General features: G+C 39.8%; 1 protein-coding gene across 4 annotated transcripts in view; it reads right to left on the reverse strand.

The window, feature by feature from the left end:
* Positions 1–7,035: 7,035 nt before the first annotated feature.
* DDX46 (DEAD-box helicase 46) overlaps positions 7,036–22,589 on the reverse strand; it is a 36,422-nt gene continuing 20,868 nt past the window's right edge. For 2 of the 4 annotated variants that reach the window (XM_081185491.1, XM_081185493.1), the window contains exons 16-24: positions 22,266–22,428; positions 21,976–22,169; positions 20,414–20,551; positions 18,918–19,067; positions 17,684–17,860; positions 13,474–13,692; positions 12,525–12,669; positions 10,269–10,342; positions 7,036–8,643 (exon numbers count right to left, since the gene is read on the reverse strand). In XM_081185491.1, the coding sequence (XP_081041617.1) occupies positions 8,596–8,643; positions 10,269–10,342; positions 12,525–12,669; positions 13,474–13,692; positions 17,684–17,860; positions 18,918–19,067; positions 20,414–20,551; positions 21,976–22,169; positions 22,266–22,428 (1,308 nt within the window). In that variant the 3' untranslated portion in view covers positions 7,036–8,595. Of the gene's footprint in view, positions 8,644–10,268; positions 10,343–12,524; positions 12,670–13,473; positions 13,693–17,659; positions 17,861–18,917; positions 19,068–20,413; positions 20,552–21,975; positions 22,170–22,265; positions 22,429–22,589 lie in introns of all 4 variants that reach the window. The other 2 variants (XM_081185492.1, XM_081185490.1) reach the window with 1 other exon arrangement.

The following is a 22,589-nucleotide window of genomic DNA, read 5'->3' on the forward strand; positions in this document are numbered from 1 at the left end:
CTGGGCCAACGCGCCGCGGGAGCGAGCGGGAGAGGCAGAGGCCGGGGGGAGGGGAGGCGGAGGAGGAAGGGAGCGGCAGGCGGACGCCTGAGAGGAAGGGGCCGCTCGCCGGGGGAGCCGCTCAGGGCCTGGCTCGGCCGCGGCGGAGGTGCCGCCTGCTCTGAGGCGGAAGAGGAGGAATGAGGGAGAGACGTGGGCCCACAAAGAGCCCCGCAGCGCTGCCAAGGCGAGCCGGTGCGGTATTGTTGTGGCATAAGCTCATCACCCCGCCCCCCATTTGGCAGACGTATAAAACACACAAACACACACGGGTGCGGATAGGGAAAATGTAAACAGTGGAGTCGAACTGCAATGAAACGGGGAAAGTGCAGCCCGCGAGCATTCAGCTGAGAGCTTAAATGACTGCAAAATATATCTGAAGTGTAGGGTGTATCTGAAGAGGTGTGCATGCACACGAAAGCTTATACCAAGAACTAACTTAGTTGGTCTTTAAGGTGCTACTGCAAGGAATTTTTTTATGCAAAATATAAGCAAGAGGAGCGCCGGTAAGAGGGCTCTCCTAAACCCAATTGCCAGGGAGAGGGAGCACATCAAACTTGATGGGACTTGCTCCTGCCTAGGCGTGCACGCGTATAGGAATATCGCCTCAACTTTCTCTTAAGAAAGTGCTTAGTGCTCTTTACTGTAAGAATAGTAGTTCTAGTAGCCTTTCCATGTTCAGCAGCTGCCTTAATGTTGAGTCATATTAGAATTCGCTCATGATTCATGTAGGTTTGGATAGAAGGTATGCCAAGTTTGGAAACGTTTTGGTCACTTGAACGGGACTATTTTCATTTTAAAAAACGGAATGTGCTGGAGGAATAATTTAAGGCAGCTATGCTATCCTCAGGCGGTGAAAGCTGGCCGCAAGAGCGCGTGTGTTCGGGAGGAGGGGTGGGAAGGGGATGCTCACAGATGTGAGAGGTGGATTGGGCAGAAAGAGAAGTGTGAGACCGAAGGTAGAGAAGATGTGGGGGTGGGGGGAGACACATGGCCAAGAGGGAAGATATGAGGGACTGAGGAGAGAACAAGAGGTTAGCATTTACCATCCAAGGCATCTTAATCAGTTTTGGCAACAATGAGTCATGAGCTGTGGAACTTTAAATGCATTTTTAAAAATTGCAGCTGGATCCTCTCCACTTGGGTTTAAGCTGTCATAATGGCAAAAGTTGCATAAGCATCCAGTGCAAGGCAAGCAAAATGGAGTTATAGCTCTCTGCTCCACATTTCTCAAGCCTCTTCCGATGCTCTTGACATAGTTATGTGCAAGCTCTGACACTGGCTCACTGTTGTCTACAATGACAGGCAGTAGTTAAGGATTTTAGGCAGGGTGATGCAAGGGATCGGACCTGGGATCTTGTGCATGTAAAGCAGATGCTCTACCACTGAGTTACAGCCCTTCCTTGTAGCTTTGATGTCATAACAGAAGGATCATGGAAAGTTTTTTATCTATCTATCCTTGTAGAAAGATCTAGGATGAGTGTTACCATGATCCTTCTGTTATGACATCAAACCTGCAATCCTAAACACACTCACCTAGGAGTAAATGCCTTTCAATGCAGTGACTTTTATTTCTCAATAGATACTGATAGGATTGTACTGTAAGTGATACAGGAGATCTTAGCTTCATTCTGTGGGTGATTTCTATACCTACACGTGCTACACAATATTAGAAATATTAAATTGAATTAATATTTACATATTCTTAGATTAGTTTTATAAAATGCTATTCTACTTGGCCTGTATAGTATTCCATAGCAATATACAATTTCAAGACTGTTGTGTCATCTGTGTTTTAAACAGATTATCAGATCAAATGTATTGTGACAAAAGCTTTCATAAGTTACATCTGATAAAGTGGGCTCTCGCGCAAAGCAGCTTATGCCACAAAACATTTGCTAATCTTTAGGGTGTCACCACCAGGACTCTGATGTTTTTAAATTATCTTCTGATGTGGGCATGTGAAGGGTTAGTATCAATGGCATATCTGCTTCAAAACAAAATTTATTTTACAGCATTTCCTTCAAAAGGGCCACCTTACTTCCTTTACACACACGCACACGCACACACACACACAGTATAAATAAGCATTAGATTTAAAGACTATTTTTAAGGAAGACAATGTGTGGATTAAAAAAACACAAAACCTTTTTATTTTGAACAGGGAAGACAGCTGCTACCCTGCTGCCACACATTACCCATAAGTAGCTGGGTACATGCAGCATGAGGCAGCAGAGTCTTTGCAGCAGCAAATAAACAATTAAATATTAATCTACTGCACTCTTCATAACGCTTGCAAGCGGAATGGAGCCAGAGTGCAGTTCCCTTGCTGTCTCTTTCCTTAGAAAGGCTTGCTATAAAATGGACTCCTTTTAGAATATGAGCTGAAGCACAGAATCCGTGAATGCTGGACCCTTCATCCCAATATTAAAACCAAGGATTACGGAAACATAAACCTTCATAATTTATCTGCACATATTCATGGTGGCACAAACATCAGTTATTCTTGTTGACAACATATTCATTCTTCCTTCAGTTAAAGCAGGTCCTACTTTTGTGTTACAATAGTGTAAACTCCTCTGCCACCACATTGATGTACAAATGTATCCACATAAATGCATGTTTACATGAATGGAATTTCAGTGTGATTTATAAACTCATAGGATGGCCATAGTTGGTTGCAGGCAAACCCCACTGAAAACTATTAGCTTGTATCTCTAGTAACTAGATTCTGTGAGCTACCAGACTAGCACATAATTTTGTCTAGTCTAAGAACCAAACAATTGTAAAAGACAAAACTGATGCCCCACCCTCATATGAGTGCTATTTCCTTGTAACATCTAACAAAAACATGTGAACCCTTAAACAACCTGAAATCAGGCTACCTAAGGGAGTGCTTTGTTATGTGTTGGCCTGAGCTGTCATTAAGGTCTGCTGATGAGACCTTCCTGGTTGTGCAGCAGCCTAGAGAGATAACAAGCAGAATGAGAGCCTTTTCTGTTGTGGCACCAACTCTATAGAATCGTCTCCTCTCATAATTAAGGCAAGCACCAACCGTGCCACTTCATATTTTTCCCCTCTTAACCGCATCTAGTTCCCTGCCCCTCTCAGCAGCAGAATCGTTAAACCACGTCTGCTACCTTCCTCCTAGGACTAAGGGACTCTGCTTCACATTTCACATAACAGCCCACAGCATTACTACACTGGGGAATACTAGGGTTGAATTACCACTCATTGTTCAATGCTAGTTAGAACATATTCTTAGGAATGAGTTGCCTGTATTTCTATTTAAACTGGATTATATTTTCACCTGGAATTACTGGGATTGGCAAGAAGGCATCTATCATGTCAGATTATTACTTAATGAATTACTGCCATGCGTTTCCAAAGAGGTAATAAACTGTTGCAGCAAAAACAGCAGTGTTGCTGCAACTTTAAAGACTACGCAATTAATTATAGTCGCTTTCATGGACTAGAGCCCACTTCAGCAGATGAATGGAAAATTACCCCAAGTTGGCAGGTGTAAAAATATATACATTATAAATATATATACAATGTTAGCTGTGTGGTCAGATCACCATCTTCTGTACTGCTGCCACAGTGGTAGACCAACTAGGTTGGGTGTCCTTCTGAATTTTGGGAAACGAATGAATTCCAGTATACTTAAGAACTGTTCCATTGATGGGCTGGTGGACCTCAAACATTGACATAGTGGAAAGCAAACATGATGTCCTCCTGCTGCTCTGGCTCAGGTTTCTGATACAAGGGAAAGCTAAGGATATTGAATGATAAACAAACTACTGTGGAAAGTTTATGTAATATCAGGTTAATATGCTTAAAAAAACCATGTACCACAGCACTCTATCAATACATGAAAATGCACATTCTGTACTTTAAATCACTTCCTTACATCTCTATAATGTATTCATTACAGTAGTGGGTGAAAGCCAAAGTAGTTGGGTGACATCCAATTGTGGCAGCCTACTAGCACATATATTCTGCTATCAGGAGCACCATTCTTCATATAGCACAACAGCCAAATTCAGAGGGGGCTTAGGCCTGTAGGAGATTTGTGCTTAGTTTTTTAGGTGCTGTTACAATACATCTGCTTGCACACTACCACTAACTCTCCCACTCCTTGCATGAACATGTTGGAAAATAAAATACCCTGTAAAGAGCAAGGTTGGTAAATGTGCTAGAATTATATGCCAGGGCAAACAGAATGAGGTAGCCTGAGAAACAAGGTGCCCTTTAAATCTTGGGTTCAGCAGATGCTGCCTACACGCACGTGTAATATTCTCACCACAAGAGGTCTGTATTATTATAGACACACCACAGAATTTCCTCAGGAAACCCATATTTTCTACCAGACTAAATAGGCTGTTTGGCTGTGCTTTTCAACAAGAATGTGGCTTTTTAAAAAATGGACATGACCTTCCCCTCTTGGGTTATGTGATGGCTTTTGTTCTCTAGCTGAGATAGGATTGTTAAAAATATTTCAGATCTTTGGAATAAAAGCAGCTGCAGAAATGAGTAATTTATCTTACCTCAAACCAAAGCCTTGATCTCGGGGAAAATTAGAAAGGGCTGAAGTAACAGTAGTATGAGTTTTTGCATGTTTACGGAACACTAAGTAGCAGGAAGAAGTAGCACAGAAACCTTTTCAGTCAAACCAGCTTTTGTGCTCCATAATGATTTTGTTAATTATGTATGAGACTTATTTCTGCCTCACTGATTTTAATCTTATCTGTGGCCTCCCTAGAAGTCTGCAGCAAAAAAGCAGACATCACATCAAGTCATATTTGTAAGACATAGAAGACATCCCTTAAAGAATGGCTTTCTCTCCATATACAGCTTTACGTAGCTTGAATAGTTTTTCTGACTGAACCTCTTCTTCCTTTTACTACTCCTCCAATGTAGAGGTGGAGGGGGTTAATCTTTTTTCAGTCAGTGGTAGGAAAAGTAGATATTTTATTTATATATCACTGAATTACAGTCCTCTCTAACCTGCGTAAAGAAACTCAACATAACAAAAAATGAGTAGTGTGTGCATATGCAGAAGACACCATCAATCCTTAGCCTTGCAAATTGCAAACTATTTTTTCTGATTCCCAGGGCAGTCAGTCATGTCCTTTCCCTGCACCCCTATAATTTCCTCTATATTGATCAATAGCTACCTTCACAGTAGTAATTTATTTTAAAGCATGCTTTCTAAACAAAGAAGTTACTAAACCCTAAAATTAAGGCTGCAATCCTGCACTTCCTTCCCCAGGAATAAGTCCCATTGGGACTTACTTCTGACTAGATAAATACAGGACTGCACAGTAAGTTATCTTTAAACAGTTTAAAAAATAATTTTAAGGTTGATCTATGGATTTTACATTTTTCAGTCAAGAGTGCTGAACAAAAATGCATTTTTCCTGTCCTAAACCAGGGTTAAGTAGAAGGCAGAATTTCTTCTATTCTAGCCTTTAAGAACACAAACTTGTTTAAGCAGATACCATATTTGGAAGAGATCTTGGTCAAGAAAAATAATCATAGGAGCAGCACATTCCTTTTCAGTCATGTGACTGGAAAAGCAAGCAAATAAACGTGCCCTAAAAGGCGGGGTAGAAATATATTAAATAAACGTGCATGCACACGCAGGAACACTCTCCCCATTATGTTAACATAAAATGTTACCAACAGATGATAGCAAGTTGCAAGTGGTATAAGATTTGCAAAGCATCTTTCAAGACATTACATAAGACGACAAAAGGTTTTGCCATCAGAGCTTAAATCATAGGCAAGACACAGCAGGGGAGGGAAGTGAAAGGAAAGGGGTAGATGTCTGAGAACAGTTAGAAGATGCTAGTATAAAGAGAGGCACATTTTTTAAATCAGGAACTGTTATTTTTAAATACTTGTACCCCACCCTTCTCATACACCAGTATCAGTTAAGCTTACAATAAAAAACACTGATATATAAAAATAAAAAAGCTTAAAACCGGAAACAGGCTCAGCAGATAAAAATATTATAAACAAATAAAAGGAAGGAGCCAGCCAGATGTCAGGTGGTAAAGAATTCCAATGACAGGGAGCAGCAAGCAAGAAGAGGCAAGCTCAGGATATGGAGGATATAATCCTGTGGACATTACAGGAGCGAAGAGTGTGCTGCAAGAATGAAGGCATTTAAATGTTAACAGAAGAAATGTAAGTAGAATATAAAAAGAATTACCCAATATAAAAAGCAGAAACAAGCAGGAAACATAGCTATAGGGACAAGTTGAACAGATTATGAAGAATCCAAGGAAGAAGAAAGAGGGAATATATGGGGAGCAAAGCAAAAGCAAGCTTACAAGTTGATGGCTCATCAATACCTAAAAATCAAGTTGTCAAAAAGTATTTCATTTTTATGCATAGCTTCATTATTATTAATTTCAATTCTATAACACTACACATTTTAAAGAATAAAATATCAAAACAGTTAACAGTCTACAAACTTTGTACAAATTATACACGTAAAAGGAAGTGTTGCATAAAGTAGTTTAGTAAGCAGATGATATGGTATTATTCAGGATGCTAAAAGTCATAGCAGACTTCAAAGATTTCCAGTGGGAAACAGGATGGACTTTTTGTCTGATCCAGCGTATCACTTTCTATGTCAATTTCCACAGAGGTAGCAAATGTGTATGTACTGACAAAAACACCTCCTATATTTGGCATAGCACCCACTATGTCTACAAATATGCACGTACTTTTCTTTTAGCAGAAGCTGGCTGACTCAAGAAAACATCCACGTCTCAAACCAAAATAAGCTCAGATCCAGATGAGAAAAATTCAACCTTAGTTTTAAAGCATTTCAATGTTTCTAGATTTGAAACTGTAGTTCTTGTGACCTGTTGCTTATCACAGAGAGCTCCTGACAGTTAACCTTCCTTTTAAAAATGTAGCTGAACTGCTGGAGTGAAATACCAAGTCTGAGCCAAGTAAGGAAAAAACCTTAGCTATTCAATATTTTCAGAAAAGGAATACACAATGACGTTTTGTTTTATTTTATGAGGAAGTTAGAAAACACACATATAATGAAATTTTCTTTACAAAGACCTTGTATTCATTCTAAAACTGAAAATGACAGGTATAGAAAGAATTAAGTATCTTCTCAAATGAAATGTTTCCAATAGCATGGCTTCTCAAAGTAGTTCCCATTGCAAAGTATTTAACAGCACAATCGTGCCCCTGCTAATCTCCTCACCTTCCCATGAATTCTTACAGCCCAGTGAAAGTGTTTTAGATTTTCTTTTAAAAACAAAACAGCTACAGTCCTACCACATGGCAAGTCAAAGCTGTTGAATAGTGAAGCATAAAATCAGTACAACACATGTCATTAATCTGGCAAAATATTTTGGGAAGTCCAACACAGTTAAAGGCAATTCATGCTTTGAAAAACACATGAGCTTGTTTTGGTGTTCCAGTTTATTAAATTTAGAGCCTGATTTATTTAGATCAATGTACATTTTACATATTAAAATTAGATTTTGCCCCATAGCATCACACTCTTCTACAAGACAGACATTTCAAAACTGGACTAATTTTCAGCTCCAATTATTACTGCCATTGTTTACACAGTGACGCAATAATAAAGGCAAAATTACAAGAATTTGAGAAAAGTTCTCTCATAAATGTTAATGTGATAAGAAGTGGAAAACAGAACAGCTTTGGAACCAGGCAGAGTTAGACCAAGTTCTCAGTTAAGTGTCTACAGGTCAGAGACTGTCTCAAGTAGGCTACCATATTCTGATACAATAGCTACCAACATTGGAGGTGATTGACAAACTATTTTCTCATATGCCGACACAGAAAAATGGGGGGAAATAATTAAAGAATATATATACACACACATTCACAATAAGCTTGACTAATTCTGTACTTCCCTTTCTCATGTAATGGAAGTACGATTTCTCTCATTAAATAATAAGTTCAATTTTTTAAAAAAACTTTTTTTGCTAATTCCTAAAACCAGACATGTATAGAAAACTTATTTAAATCTTCCAAATTTCTCATTTTGCAGGAAAATATACAGACACTACTTTTGTTATCCTTATGCATCGAAGTCCATTAAGAGTTTAAGTACTCACAATTTCCAGGCCATTTATATGGGTCTAGAAGTTCACATGCCTCTCACTGATCTATCTTGGAATGGGAGGAAGATGGGCAAGGGAGGTTTTTTCTATGCGAGGTGGGAAACTTCAACCTTTGTTGAAGTACAACTACCACCCCCTGTTTAAGATTTTTCAAGCTGAGCTTATACTAGTTGTCCATAAAAGTTGTAACTGACTTTATTCTGTATACTTAGAAGCACACAATTTTTTTAAAAAAACTTTAATTATGCCCTCCTGAAACTGTTGTAAACTGCGCAGAAAAGGACCCCCTGACAAAAGTAATATTGATCTTTAAAAAAATCCAGCATGACTACATTAAAAAATGTAATTTACAATAAGCAGTGTAAATAGCAAAGATAAACAGAAACGACAAGTTTCACAAATGAAAACTGGCAGACATATTTACTCCAAATATTTATAAAACTTTGTATCTTCCTTTGTTGGTTGGTTGGTATGAATTTTGCTGTAAGAGAAGAAAGCAGTATACGATTAATCAGACATGTAGTTAGCATACTTTCTAAGCCAACTCAACTATAAAAACAGTAACAAAAGTATATTACAGTGTAGCAAAACAAGAGTGTCTAAGGGCAAGGAAACACATAATGGAAAGCTCAATAAAGCATTTGATTGTGAGCTTAAGTGTCTGAAGTCAGCTCACCATGGAATAAACAAAGAATCCCAAATCCGAATCCAAAAGCAACACGATACAGAGCAGAAAATTATTAACATTGGTTTTGGAAAAAAAGAAAGCTTCAATTTACAAAAGGAAATAAATCAGTTGTCTTCTATGGAAAGGTAAGAGATGTTTCCAAAGAAGCACATATGCAACCCTCTTAATTTTTTTAATGTACAAGGATATGTTTGTTAACCCCTTGGAGAGATGTCTCTAATAGCAAAATCCTCACAGTATTCTGTCTCTATCTGTTGCTATAACAGACTAGCAAGAACACTGGGGGGCTGACTGGTCCAGTATTTCTGGATTTGAGGTATTAAGTATAAATAGCTTAAGGGAGCAACCCTATGCTTCTGTGGAGGGCGCCTGGGAGGCTGCTGAATAACTTGAACCTTCCTCTCCATGACTAGAAGGGGAGGACCATGCTCAGAGGCCTCGCTGGTTCAGCAGCACAAAGCCACAGCTTATTTGTCCTCTGCTCAGAAGGCAGTAAAACAAAGCGAGTCATTACAGGAGCATGTCAGGGCAGATTGGGGGAGGCACTGGCTCTCCTGGATCCAAAGCTCCTCCATTTCCCAGAAATGCCTCGAGAACGCAGGAGTAACTATACCAGTTCTGGAGCTGGTATAGGTTATTTCCCCTCCCACTGGAAACAATGGGAGGGTTTTTCAAACAAAGGAATTGGTGAGGAAGCATTAGGTAAGAAGCCACCCACACAACTATGTTTTGCCCTGTCTGGCATAAACCTGGTAGGGCTTTGGAAGTGGAGGCTGCTTCACCCCTGAGTCTCCCCCGCCCTCCATGAACTTCGTAGGATTAATCTGTCCAAATAGTATTGCGGAATTATAGCACAAGTGGCAAACTGCACCTGGCTAATCCAGAATTCCTTCATGCTCCTTGAGCAGTTTCTACACATGGGTGGGGCTGCCCACCTGTCATATGGCATCAGGTGATTTTCCTTTGAATCTCTAAGCATGCTCCTGATTTTTCCTTTGCAGCTCTAGCTTAATACACTTCTAAGATCAAAAGGAAAACCCCAGAATTCAAGTTGTTGCTGCAAAAGAAGAAATGCATTCCCGATTCTTCCTTTAATCTGGTGCTTTTTTTTAATTTGGCAGGGCAACAGAAAAAGATACCAAAGTGCCAAATTCTATCAGTGGCTGGAAAGGATGAATTGGCTGCTCTCCTATTTATTCCTTTACATTTTAGCCATGTGAATTTACCTGCCCCTCACCTGCTGTCACACGATGTCAGGTGTCGGAGAGGTGGGCATGGTTTAGACCAAACTCATGCCACATGTCAAAAGGAGAAGCCTGAAAGGCCTAATTAAGCCTGTGGGTGAGCTGCTCCCCACCGCTGATAACTGCTATGAAATACCTGGAATTTCAGACAAAAAATATGACTACTTCACCTACCAGTCTGATAAGCTCTTCTTTGATAAGCCTGGTGATTTCTGCCTTTGCTTTCTGCACAGCCAATTCATTGGCACCTGAAAGCAGAAAATAAACAAAAATTAAATCATCAAGGACGAAGCATGCCAACAGAAGAATCACATTGTGCTGGTAACCATGAAAGTGCTTCAGTAATCCAATAATTTGTATATTGTGACATTAAACCTACATTAAGTTTCAAAATGTGCTTTCTGCACATATTCACATTACCAAGAAATTCAGCAAAAACAGAAAGAAGAAATTAGTGAACAATGGAACAAGCACCCTCATGTCGCCTTAAATCCATGGGGTTTGCATGGAGTTCCCACCAAAATTAATAACAAGGATATACGTATGGGAATGTGCTTGCCAGGGTTACATATTTAGTGAGTTTTGTATGTCTGAATAGCTATGTAGAAGTGATACACTCCTCTCTTTCTATAACATTACACCAAATTTAAAAGCCATTAAAATAGTTTAGGTCTCAAACAGTGGCTTCCCATATGAAACTGCCTGCAAACTTTGATTAAATAAAGGAAACCCTGCTCTTCACTTCCTTCAAATTATCAGCTCTATCTTGTATAATTCTGATCAGTATGTGCATTTTGTGATTGATGGTGGGACTCGACTCACTTTTTCCAGCCCTGTGGGTGGTGATCTGAAAGGAGGCCTACTCGATGATGGGCTGCAAATGCCCCCAAAGAAAAGAGTGAGATGTGCCTGTAACTAAGAATTCAACATCCTGAAGTTACACTGGCAGCATCTTATGGCTATGGCTGACGGTGGTTAGATAAGAGGTAGGAAAAGAGGCTTGTAGAATCTTTTTTACCATCCTCCTAAAAAACCAAAAAGGTAAAGGACCCCTGACAGTTAAGTCTAATTGTGAACGACTCTGGGGTTGCAGCGCTCATCTCGCTTTACTGGCTGAGGGAGCCGACGTTTGTCCACAGACAGGTCATGTGACCGAGCAACGGGAGCTCACTCTGTTGTGGGGATTCAAACTGCTGACCTTCTGATCGACAAGCCCAAGGCTCAGTGGTTTAGACCACAGCGCCACCCGTGTCCCTTACCATCCTCCTAGCTGGAGCCAAAAGTAAAATGGTGGCTGATGTGCAGAGGCAATTACCTGCTGCATCCCAAGAGCCCCATTTGCTGAGATGACCTGTACATGCAAGATGTGATACAAATTTGTATATCCCTTAGAGCTTTTAATTTATTGGAGCTGGCCCTAATGTGGCTCCCCTCCCCATCACATGGAAACATCTGACAATATGGAAGATTCCTGCTCCAATAACTGAGGCTGCCAGGAGTGTCTGGTGTTGGTCTTAGAACTAGAACAATGCAATGGAGTGTGCTCACCCCCCCTTCAGTTGAGAGAAAGACAGGGAACAGGCCCTGTCTACCACTGACATTTCATCCTGCTACTGTATGGGCATTTCTGGTTGGGGAGGACAAACCTGAATCTACTCTGGTGTGTTACCCTGATCAAGACTGGGTACTTGTTTTGCTCCAGCTTAAAAATGCCACCACTAGAAGCCCTGCACTTCCCCTTGCTTTTGACAAATCCTTGCAAATATCTTTAGAAGGTCAAGTCGCTGGCTGGTTGATGGGAAAGGTGGCTTGTAATGAGCTGGCAGCTTGTTTGAACTCCATGCACCTTCACAGTAACCACTGTAACCGGAACACACATCCATTGTCCTTCATCTCCAGGTGAACCAATGGGAAGTCCAGATGGCAGTATTTAAAAATGTAAAAGCTACTATTGTTCAACTTGCTCCTTTAATTTCTTCTTGTCAGCAATTTTGGACACTCTGGTCAACAGTGAGCCCTCTGCTGGTGTGGGCACACAGGGAAATGTCAGACCATGTTGACTCTTGAAACTGCTCAATATTGCTGGTTTTCCACACCTCGTTGCAGATGTACCCTCCTGAATACTGGCTTGTGTCAAATCGACTGTGTGGTTAATCACTACAGCCAAGCGAGAGATAACTAGAGCATGCACCACTCTGGCGAGAGAGTCTGTGGGCAGATAGAGTCTTAGCCTGCGTACCAGATAGAGCTGGTAAACAGCTGCCCTGGACACAGAATTGTTAGCCTAGTTAGCTGCAATGCTTGCTAAAAACACGCCCTATGTGGCATTCATTTTACATTCACCAGACGGCTGTAATGGGAGTTTTCCCATAACAATTGTTAGACTGTACTAAATATATTGTTTTAGTGGAAATGATTAGCAATACTCACTCTCAATGGCCAAGTAAATTTTTCGTTCTCCCTCCTTGGGCTCTTTGCCTGGAGGAAAGTATGTTCCTCTGATTGTAATGGCAGCTTCAGAATATTCACTTATTCTGTGCAGGGCTTCCTTTGATGTTACTTTCCACCTGGCAGTCTGTAAAACAAAAGAAGCAAAGAAAAGGAAAGATGCTAAGTATTAAATCTAAAAAGGCTAAGTGGATTTCTAAACAAAGGGACTTCACAGTAAGTAGCGTAACAGAATGACTGGAAACCAGAAATGGGGAGATAGTGTAAGTGATTAATGCTTTGATATTTAAATTTTTTAAAAAATATTATAAATAACACTTTATAAAAAATACAATAAGCACCATTTAATAGTTCTTTTCTCTCATCACTATGCAGGACAATTTTGAAAAGCTAAACACTTCTTAATGTATCAGAAATAGTCTATATAAAACATTATCAGAAGATAATATATGTGCAAGCTTTCCTCAGATAATCTCTTATTTAAAAACCACCCTGGTGGAAGTATAGTTTTGTTCATGAATGAAGTCTCTGCGGTGAGCTTCTGAAGTGCCTTTATGAGTTGGAAAGAAAAATTATTTGGCAGAATGTCAATGGATTATTAAGTGTGAATATAGTTGACATATTTTTAAAGTAATTTTCAAGACAACAAAAAATATATTGGTCAGAAAACAAAAAGTAAGGAAATCTTATTCAGTGGAAGAATATCTTTTCCAGTGTGAAAGTTTCAATCCTTCATTAAACCACAAATGCTGCTGACTAGTGAGAAAGTCCATAGTTGCACAGCAGCAGTTAAACAGTTGATAATATTAAGGATGGATATGGCAATTAAGAAACTACGCTAGCAAGAAACTGTATACTAGATTCCCAGCTAGAGACCTGAGCTATCCAACCACCATTGCAATATGAAGAATCCACCACCACAAAATCTTGCCTGTGGGAAATCATTGATCTCCAGTTCTTCCTCATATCTTTTAAAAGATTCATTTTGTCCGCCTTCCTGTTTTTCCTCCTCTTGTTTCTCTATGGGCACGTAATTCAGCTTGGCATTGATCTTCTCAGCCAGTTGTTCTGCAATGGTCTTTGCAGATACGGTTGGAGCCTGAATGGTGCCACCCCTCAGGATAGCATTTGTAGCTTGCTGCATCACATCCTGTAATAAGGTATTTTTTTAATAAAACAAAACAAATTTCAGAAACATACCACAGCACAAGGTAGTACAAGAATTTTATCAGCATATGAATGTTGTTTCATAACCATCTGTGCATATATATTCTAAACCTGCACAAATGAGACGTCCCTATCACTGACTAATCCCAAGCCCCCTTGGATGTACAAGCAAAACAAATGTTGAATTGAAACAAAGACAATATTATCCCAGGATAACTAATCTCCTAAATTCCCAGATGGGTAGCCATGCGAGCCTGTTGCAGCAAAATCAGTTAAAAAGACTGGAAACAAAAATGCTTGTGGTACCTTAAAGGCTAACCAGTTTATTATTGAATAAGCTTTCATGGATGATGAACCATAAAAGTTTATGCCATAATAAATTTCTTAATTTTAAAAGTGCCATAAACTGCTATTTTTAATCATAAAAACGGGCCTTCAGACAGTCTTTGCATTCTAGTAGCAACTATATATATATATAAGCCCAGCACACCTCACATAAAAAATTGATACAATTATGAGCAGAACCATGCGGTCTTGGTGTTCAAAGTTAAGCCTGAAATCAAACACAGTGTAGTCAGAAATGCACTAGCTATAATCCAGGTTACAGCAGATGTGATGTGCCCAGGTTTTGGAAGGAACTGCCAGAATAAATAATGCAGGCTAGGGCCACTGCTGTGACAATCTATAGATCTGCAATACTGGATATATCTTTTATTTAGATAATAAACAACACAGTTTATTTTCCAAGAGTGATCTTGTTCATGTATCATTAGACCCTGAAATTTTAACAGTGGAGCTGCTCTCATTACAGACTTAAACTCATCAATACATTATCAACTGGGCAGGTCAGCTATGGGCCAAATTATAAGTGACTGGAGCAGCTACATGCATTCAAGTATGAAGCAGAACATCTGTCCTTTTTGAATTTTTATTTTATTTTATTTTTTGCACCTAGGAGTATATGCCAGTGAGGAGAGCTATTCTTTCCTTTGCCCGACACGGCTGGCTTCCTCTGCTGCAAGCATTTTTCTCTCCACTTCCGATATTAGAGTTGGCTGAGAGTGTTTTGAAGCAATGGAGCACAAAGCAAAGTAAGGGATGGCCTAGCTTCCCTCATCCATGTACTGTTTTTTATGTCTGCCCAATTAAGGCATGAAAGTGAGACATATTCCTAAATAAACATGGCTGCCCCATCACATCAAGTTTGGCCTAACAGAACTAAAACAGCATTTTGCTACCAATTATGCTTTTAAATGGAAATGCTGAAAAGCATTAGCAGGCTCTTGTCCAATTTTGCACGGGTTTACATACAGGTATGTCTAAAAACATGGCCTAAACTGTATTGTGTTGGCTTGTTTGCAGAATGAGCTTGGACTAACAGCTTTATAATAAGAGGAAAAGAATCTGGAACAGGATTAAGCACATTCTCAAAACAGCTGCCCCCAAGTTATGACTCCCTTTCCTAGGTTGCAACTCTGTATAAGCAACCAAGTGGTGGGGATCCAAAAAGCCCAAGGGTTTCAGGATGCTTTTGTTATACAAAAGAAAACAATGCTAGGCAAAAAACTGTATTTGTAACTCCTCTGTTCCAAACACTGCTTTTCCAGGAATCCACACCTGCATTTTCTGCATGCAATTAGTTGCATGCATCTTTGGATTCTGGCCTAAGTTTTGAATGGGGTTTTATCCTAGTATAGTGGTACCTCGGGTTAAGAACTTAATTCATTCCAGAGGTCCATTCTGAACCTGAAACTGTTCTTAACCTGAAGTACCACTTTAGCTAATGGGGCCTCCCCTTGCCGCTGCAACGCGATTTCTGTTCTCATCCTGAAGCAAAGTTTTTAACCCAAGGTACTATTTCTGGGTTAGCGGAGTCTGTAACCTGAAGCATCTGTAACCTGAGGTACCACTGTACCATGAAATACCTTCTATGAGAAAAACCCTCCGCTTCTTAGCAAAATGAATTCACCCCAAACATAAAATCCAAGGACAAATAGGATTGAATAGATTACACCCAAAAGTAATATAAAATTAGTATGGTGATGTCTTTCACTTGCTAGTGATAATCTGAATGGCATGCTATTTATTCTCTGAATGATCCCAACCAGTCACTGATCATTCAACTAGCTGCTATAACTGGTTGCTCTTTTTTTTGCTGTGACAGGAGGCTTTTCATATGGTTTTACTGCTCTACTACATTTATTTATTTATGATTGTAACTAAATTTTTACTGTTTAGTTTTATGTTATGACCGTTAGTTGCTCTGAGAGTCTGTGCTGAAAGAGCAGCAAATAAATTCTGTAGCATTTTAATGCCTCCTGTTACCAAGACAACTGAGCCAACACACTCTCTTGCCATGGAATGAAATTACCTCAGCATGCCAAGATAGAAAAAAGTGACTGAGGTGCTTCAGCAATGGAAATGCTCCCGATTTTACTGCACTGTGACAGTTTCACTGCCGCACAGCAAGGCAGGGAGCGTCCACACAGCTGCCTCAACAACCAGGGCATGTGTCCTACTCCCTTCCCTGACAGTACTGCGGTGGCATGGCCAACACTAGCCATGATAGTATGATTCCCTCTATGTTCCTTGACCGGTTAGAGTAAGTCAGAGGAGAAGATAGCTCAGACCCAAAAAATAAGTGCCAAAATACCTACAGAGGAAGAAACGAGAGTTGTGAATTGTTGCAGAGAAAAGAGATCCTGTTTAAGGTTTTCCGGGAACTTTGCATTAACTCATGATTCTGACATGTTCTCCACATTGCACACAAATAGTGGGGAAAATACTGCTCACCTAGGAAGTGGCTCATGCAGAGCAAAAAGTATATGAACAGTAACCCATTTTCAGATTTAAAAAAATCCTTCTAGTAGCACCTTAAGAGACCAACTAAGTTTGTTATTGGTATGAGCTTACGTGTGCATGCACACTTCTTCAGATACACTGAAACAGAAGTCACCAGACCCTTATATTTTCAGATATTAACTTTATGGCTGAAGTGTTGGGCCTGTTTAGCATTACTACATACATATTTATACTACTGGTGCACTTTTTGCTTATATTTTATTTTCCCTTTTCTATTTCCCTTGTTTTTTGGTCAACAAACATATTACTTAATTTTATTTAATGTCCTCTGGGACCAAATAGGCACCTATTTTTTTGCTATCTATCCCAAACTGGGTCTGAAGTGTTCATAAAAAAAAGAGAGAATTATTGACAAAAATAAGAAAATTCTTATTCGGTAATCACTGTTACTGAGCATGCTAACAGCCAACCACAAAAAACTGTTCATGCAGAAATACCATTCTACAAAGAACTTTTGTTAAAAAAGGCATATTTGCATATCAAATATGGTTAATGACTTTTTTTAGGGACCTTAAAAAATTATTAAGGTATTTATAACTTTCATAGTTGGCACAGTTATTGGCACTAATACTTTGAATTTCTGCATCAACAGTCACATCAAAAACACTTCAGATATTGCCAACATATATGCAGTGGAACTTTTGGTTATCTGGACCTCCCATATATGAATTCCTTTTCATGCCCTGTGCCCCTCTGCTCTGCTAACCAAGTCATCAAATTCCTAGACTGCCCAGCAACATCTGGTTCTTCATCCCTGCTGTAGTGGCTATTCAAAATAAATACTTCACTCCTCACTTCTGGGATAGTTACATATATAGAACTACAGAAAGGCATTAAAAGGGAATTTGAATTTTTTTACTCCTTTTTCAATAGTACTTAACTTGGACTGTATGGTTTTGTGTCAATCAAAACTGAGCATTTATTAACACAGAACTCTGTAAACAATGTCTACACCATTTTTTACCCCAGTGTAAATGTGTGTGTCTCTTAGGGTTGTCCAGATAATGAGAATTCTGCTGGATGCAGTCGGCAACATATAACATATTCAATAAAAGTTTAGAAATGTTTGCTTTGTAAAGGAGGGTGACCTTAAATTGAAAAGAGACCAATACTTGTGCCTCGGCTCCAAGATTCTTCTGTGCATTGATTCTCAATGCCAATCTCTTAGCAATTTCTAACTTTTCTGCATTTCCTGCTGTTGGGGCAGGGACGTTAGATGTCCCGCCAGATGATGCCATGTCCTTTACTCTTTTCTTTGAATTGAACATACTTTCAATCTGCTCGTCAATCTATTGAAAAAGAAAAAAACAATGTAATTTCAAGTTTCTGGAAATTATGGTCAACTCCATCAATGGAAGCCCAGTGCAAGGGCTTTTCCTTGTGTAATGGGGCTTCTCCCATCTCCTCCCCCTGTGTGACCCCTACAATTGGCTCTGGGGGAGGTCAGAACCCCCCGGAAAAGCACACAGTGGAGGCAGGATTGTTCCATCTGATGTGTGTAACTCTGAATTCCACCTATTATATGAATAAAAGCAAGAATCAGTCTCTGAAATAATTCGGCCTGGGGTGTTGACAGTCTCACTTTGAGTGAAAGGCAATAGAAAAATTATCAAAACTTGAAAACCATGCCTGACCTTCATTATAAACAGTTTCAAGAAAGGCAGATAAATTAGTTCATTGCAGGAAAAAACCAATGAGGAGCCCTGTGACTCCTTGAAGTGTAACAAATTTCTTATGACATACAGCTGTCATGGACCAAAATCTACTCCCTCAAATGCATCTGATGAAGTGGACTGGACTTTAGCCCACAAAGGTTTATGTATAATAAATTTGTTAGTCTTCAAGGTCTCACAAGGTTCTTTGTTATAAACAGCGGGTAACGTCCAGTGATGTCTGCCGAACTCTGCAAGGGACTTCACTTGTGTAACATGACTTCCCTTCCTTTCCTCAACCCTGAAGCCCCCCACATGTCCCCAAATCTGATCCAGCGGATCTGTCAATCTTCTGGAGTGAAGCCTGAGAGCTCCCAGGGGCCTACAAAAGGTGAAGACAGGAAACTCCTGCTGCACAAGGGGATATCCACTTGTGCAAGGTTGGATTCCACCCAGTACTCGGTTTCCATTTAATGTAAAGAGTATGAAGCATCTGAATGCCAAAAATCCTTTTAATTGTATATAAAAAGGAAATTCAGCTAACAAGCATGTTTTTGTGAAATCAATCAGAACAGAAGCAGAAAAAGTGAGTCACAATTCTGTAGTTACTATGTGTATATATATATATATATATATATATATATATATATATATGAAGAAAATGCTATACTAAATAGTAAATTTAAATACTTACTGAAACTGCTGTATCTTCATCATCTGAATCTTGCAAGCCAAGTGCAGCTTTTTGTAATTTCTTCCGCTCATTAGCCAAAGCCTCCTCAGTTTCATCAAACTTGAATCCTTTCCCAGAAAACCCGCTGCTCTTCTTAATTGTTTTCCCCTCCTAAAAGGCAAATCTCCTTGTTCAGAAGTCACTTCCACAATATAAAAATTCCAACTTAGCTTTTAACATGACTATTGCAAATATTTCAATACTTGTTTATGTTAATGAATGGGGGAGCTGATCCTGCTAAAGTGCTGCTAAGCACTCACAATACATAATGCAGGTAGAAAAATTCCATATACAGAAAAAGTCCAAACGTAGAAACAAAAAAGCAGATTTAACAGGTATCACACATAAAATAGAAATATATTTCACCTTAAAAAATAACTACATGGCACCTGTGGAACAAAAAGAACAAATCCACTGAACCCTTATTCTTTTTTAGATATTTCCATGCACACCCAAGCAGCATTTTAACAAAAAACTAAAAAATGAAACTGCAGTGCTTTTCAGCGTATAAATCAAGGCATGATCTACATATGCATATGTACACCACTTCAAGCTGCAGGTAGGGGGTGGGCGCTGTTTTTTACTGCTCCTTATGTATAAAATTTCCTAGATGTAAAAACAAAAACACAAGGCAGAAAGGTCAAACACAGGCCACTCCCTTTTCTAGGTTTCTACTAGTGGGAAGTTGTTGCACAAAATAGCACTCAAAAATGCCATCACCAAACCAACAATCTGAAATAAGCTACATTCTTTTACCTCCTTCTCATTATATTATTACCAAGCCTAACTCTACAGCATGGCATCCAAACTTTAAAAGTACAGCTTGGATTCAAAAAGCAAGAGGAACAACGCTCCTGCAAACAAGGACACACAGTGCTCAAGTAGGCAGGCTCTATGGCAGACCTCAAGCTACTGTTTGCTTTCTCAGAAAAGCATACAGTGGTGCCTCGCAAGACGAAAAGAATCCGTTCTGTGATTCTCTTCGTCTAGCGGTTTTTTCGTCTTGCGAAGCAAGCCCATTGAAGGATTAGCGGATTAGCGTTATTAGCGGCTTTTAGCGGCTTATCTGCTGATCGGATCAGCTGATAAGCGGCTTAGCGGCTTAGAAAAGGGGGGGGAGGGAAAAAAACCAGCAGGAACTCGCAAGACATTGTCGTCTTGCAAAGCAAGCCCATTGGAAATCCGTTTTGCGAAGCACCTCCAAAACGGAAAACTCTTTCGTCTAGCGAGTTTTCCGTCTTGCGAGGCATTCGTCTTGCCACTGTATTTGGATTAGTTTCACTTTTCTCTCCCAACACTCAAAGTGGGAGGTGTTCTTGAGCAGAAGACACTTTGGCTCCAACCCCATAAAAGCCACGTTAAAACTATGTCCCAACAAGTGCCCATCTGAAGCCTATTTAACAACTGTTTTGTCTTTGCACAAACATTATCAGACAACGGAAAAGTGGATTACTTACAGCTTTCTGCTGATCTTTGAAGTCAGTCCAAAGCTTTTCCAGCTCAGGAGGAACTGGATTACTTGACAACTCCAAAGCTTTAATTATATCACCAGCATACCGTGCTTGATCTTCAGTAATGAAGGTATATGCATAACCCTGTTAATAAAATATTTATAAACTTTGGGGGCAGTTATATTTTAGGACACAACAATCCACCAAGCTAATGTGAAGAACTTAATTCACTGTTTGGGGGCAACCAAATATATAACAAATAGGGTGACAGGTAAGAAGAGCAATCACAAGACACCAGTCTGTTTTAATCTTGTGGTGACTTCTTGACCCACAGGTGAACCAATGGGAATGTAGTCACTGACTTCCGTGGTATCACAGTTCTTTTGCTAAGGTTTCCACCGGATTCCAGGTTTGACTTTTAGCTTTTTTAAAAAGTAAGAGACGGGGGCAGCATCCAGCAAGTCAACTACACTGATGCAAGAAACCTTTGTGTGTGCAACAGCCCACTCATCAAGTCCAGACAGTTGGGGTACTCTGGAGAAGATTTTTTTTGGGGGGGGGGGGGGAGAAAGAGAACAGAAGATCTGTTGCACCAGCAGAATCCCACTGGCATAGCACTGGAAGCAACCCAGAATTTACATTTTTAAGACTTAATTTTATCTTTCTACATTTCAGTTATAAAAAGGTCTTCTTTAAAAAATAACCTCATTTAAAAAGAAACTGGAACAATGCAAACATATGCTGTACATACACATTAACCATAGTTCAGTGCAACATGAATTAGCATGCTAATTTGTTCCAGGACCGCAGTGATCTTACTGTACCTGCATATGAATATGGTTGCCGTGAAGCAAACGTAATTCTACAGTACAAAACTGGTGTGGGATGCATGGCCAAAAGAATCTGAATTATGCCTTGAGGTTACACAATGGCTTTATATGGTTACAAACCAATATAAGATTATTATCATTATCATCTTCTGATCTAACTGAGTGATCAGTTAGAACGCATGCTTGTTCAGAAAACATGAATGTCAAAATGAACTTCCTGCTGATTTAAATCATGACTTAGATCAGATTTAATATAGGTAAAGGGACCCCTGACCATTAGGTCCAGTCGTGCCCGACTCTGGGGTTGCGGCGCTCATCTCACTTTACTGGCCGAGGGAGCCGGCGTACAGCTTCCGGATCATGTGGCCAGCATGACTAAGCCGCTTCTGGCGAATCAGAGCAGTGCACGGAAACGCCGTTTACCTTCCCGCCAGAGCGCTACCTATTTATCTACTTGCACTTTGACGTGCTTTCGAACTGCTAGGTTGGCAGGAGCAGGGACCGAGCAATGGGAGCTCACCCCATCGTGGGGATTCAAACCGCCGACCTTCTGATTGGCAAGTCCTAGGCTCTGTGGTTTAACCCACAGCACCACCCGCATTCCTAGATTTAAAATACCTTTATTTAAAACTGATCCACCTGCAGTGTTCTACAAATTCTCTACCTCCAGCAAACAAAATCATCTTTATCAGAGTACTGTTTTTAGCAATTTATTTATAAAACATATTGCATACATACTTTGTTGCCTGCTCGTCCAGTTCTGCCTGCTCTGTGCACATAATCCTCATAATGATTGGGGCAGCTGTAGTTGACTACAAGCATAAGATGTTTTACATCAAGACCTCGGGCTGCCACGGATGTGGCCACAAGAAGCTTGCACACTCCACTCTTAAAATCATTGATTATGCTATCTCTGTCATACTGGTCAATACCTGTGGAGGACACATAATACAGATGTTGAGAAATGACATTATTCAGGTTTCATTACTCTAGTTATATAGCTGTAATGACTGAATAATGTCCATTACCTCCATGAAGAGACAGGCAGGGATAAGAGGCTCTCATTAAGTCTTTCAGCAATCCATCAGCATGTTCTTGTTTATCTACAAATATAATGACAGCTCCTTGTTCCTGATAATGTCCCAATAATTCAAGTAACTTCAAAAACTTGTTCTCCTCCTCTATGACAATCTGAAAGAACAACATAGTTTAAGCAGACAGCATCTCATGGATAATTGCTTAAACTGGCTTCCAGTCATATTGGAAGTAAAAATCAAGTAAGTCAATATACAGTTCTCTTCCATCTCAACTCTATGATTCTTGCTTTAATTTTGATAGTGCAAATTGCTAAT

This window comes from Podarcis bocagei (genome assembly GCF_964188305.1).
Source record: "Podarcis bocagei genome assembly, chromosome: 2".
NCBI classification, from domain to species: domain Eukaryota; kingdom Metazoa; phylum Chordata; class Lepidosauria; order Squamata; family Lacertidae; genus Podarcis; species Podarcis bocagei.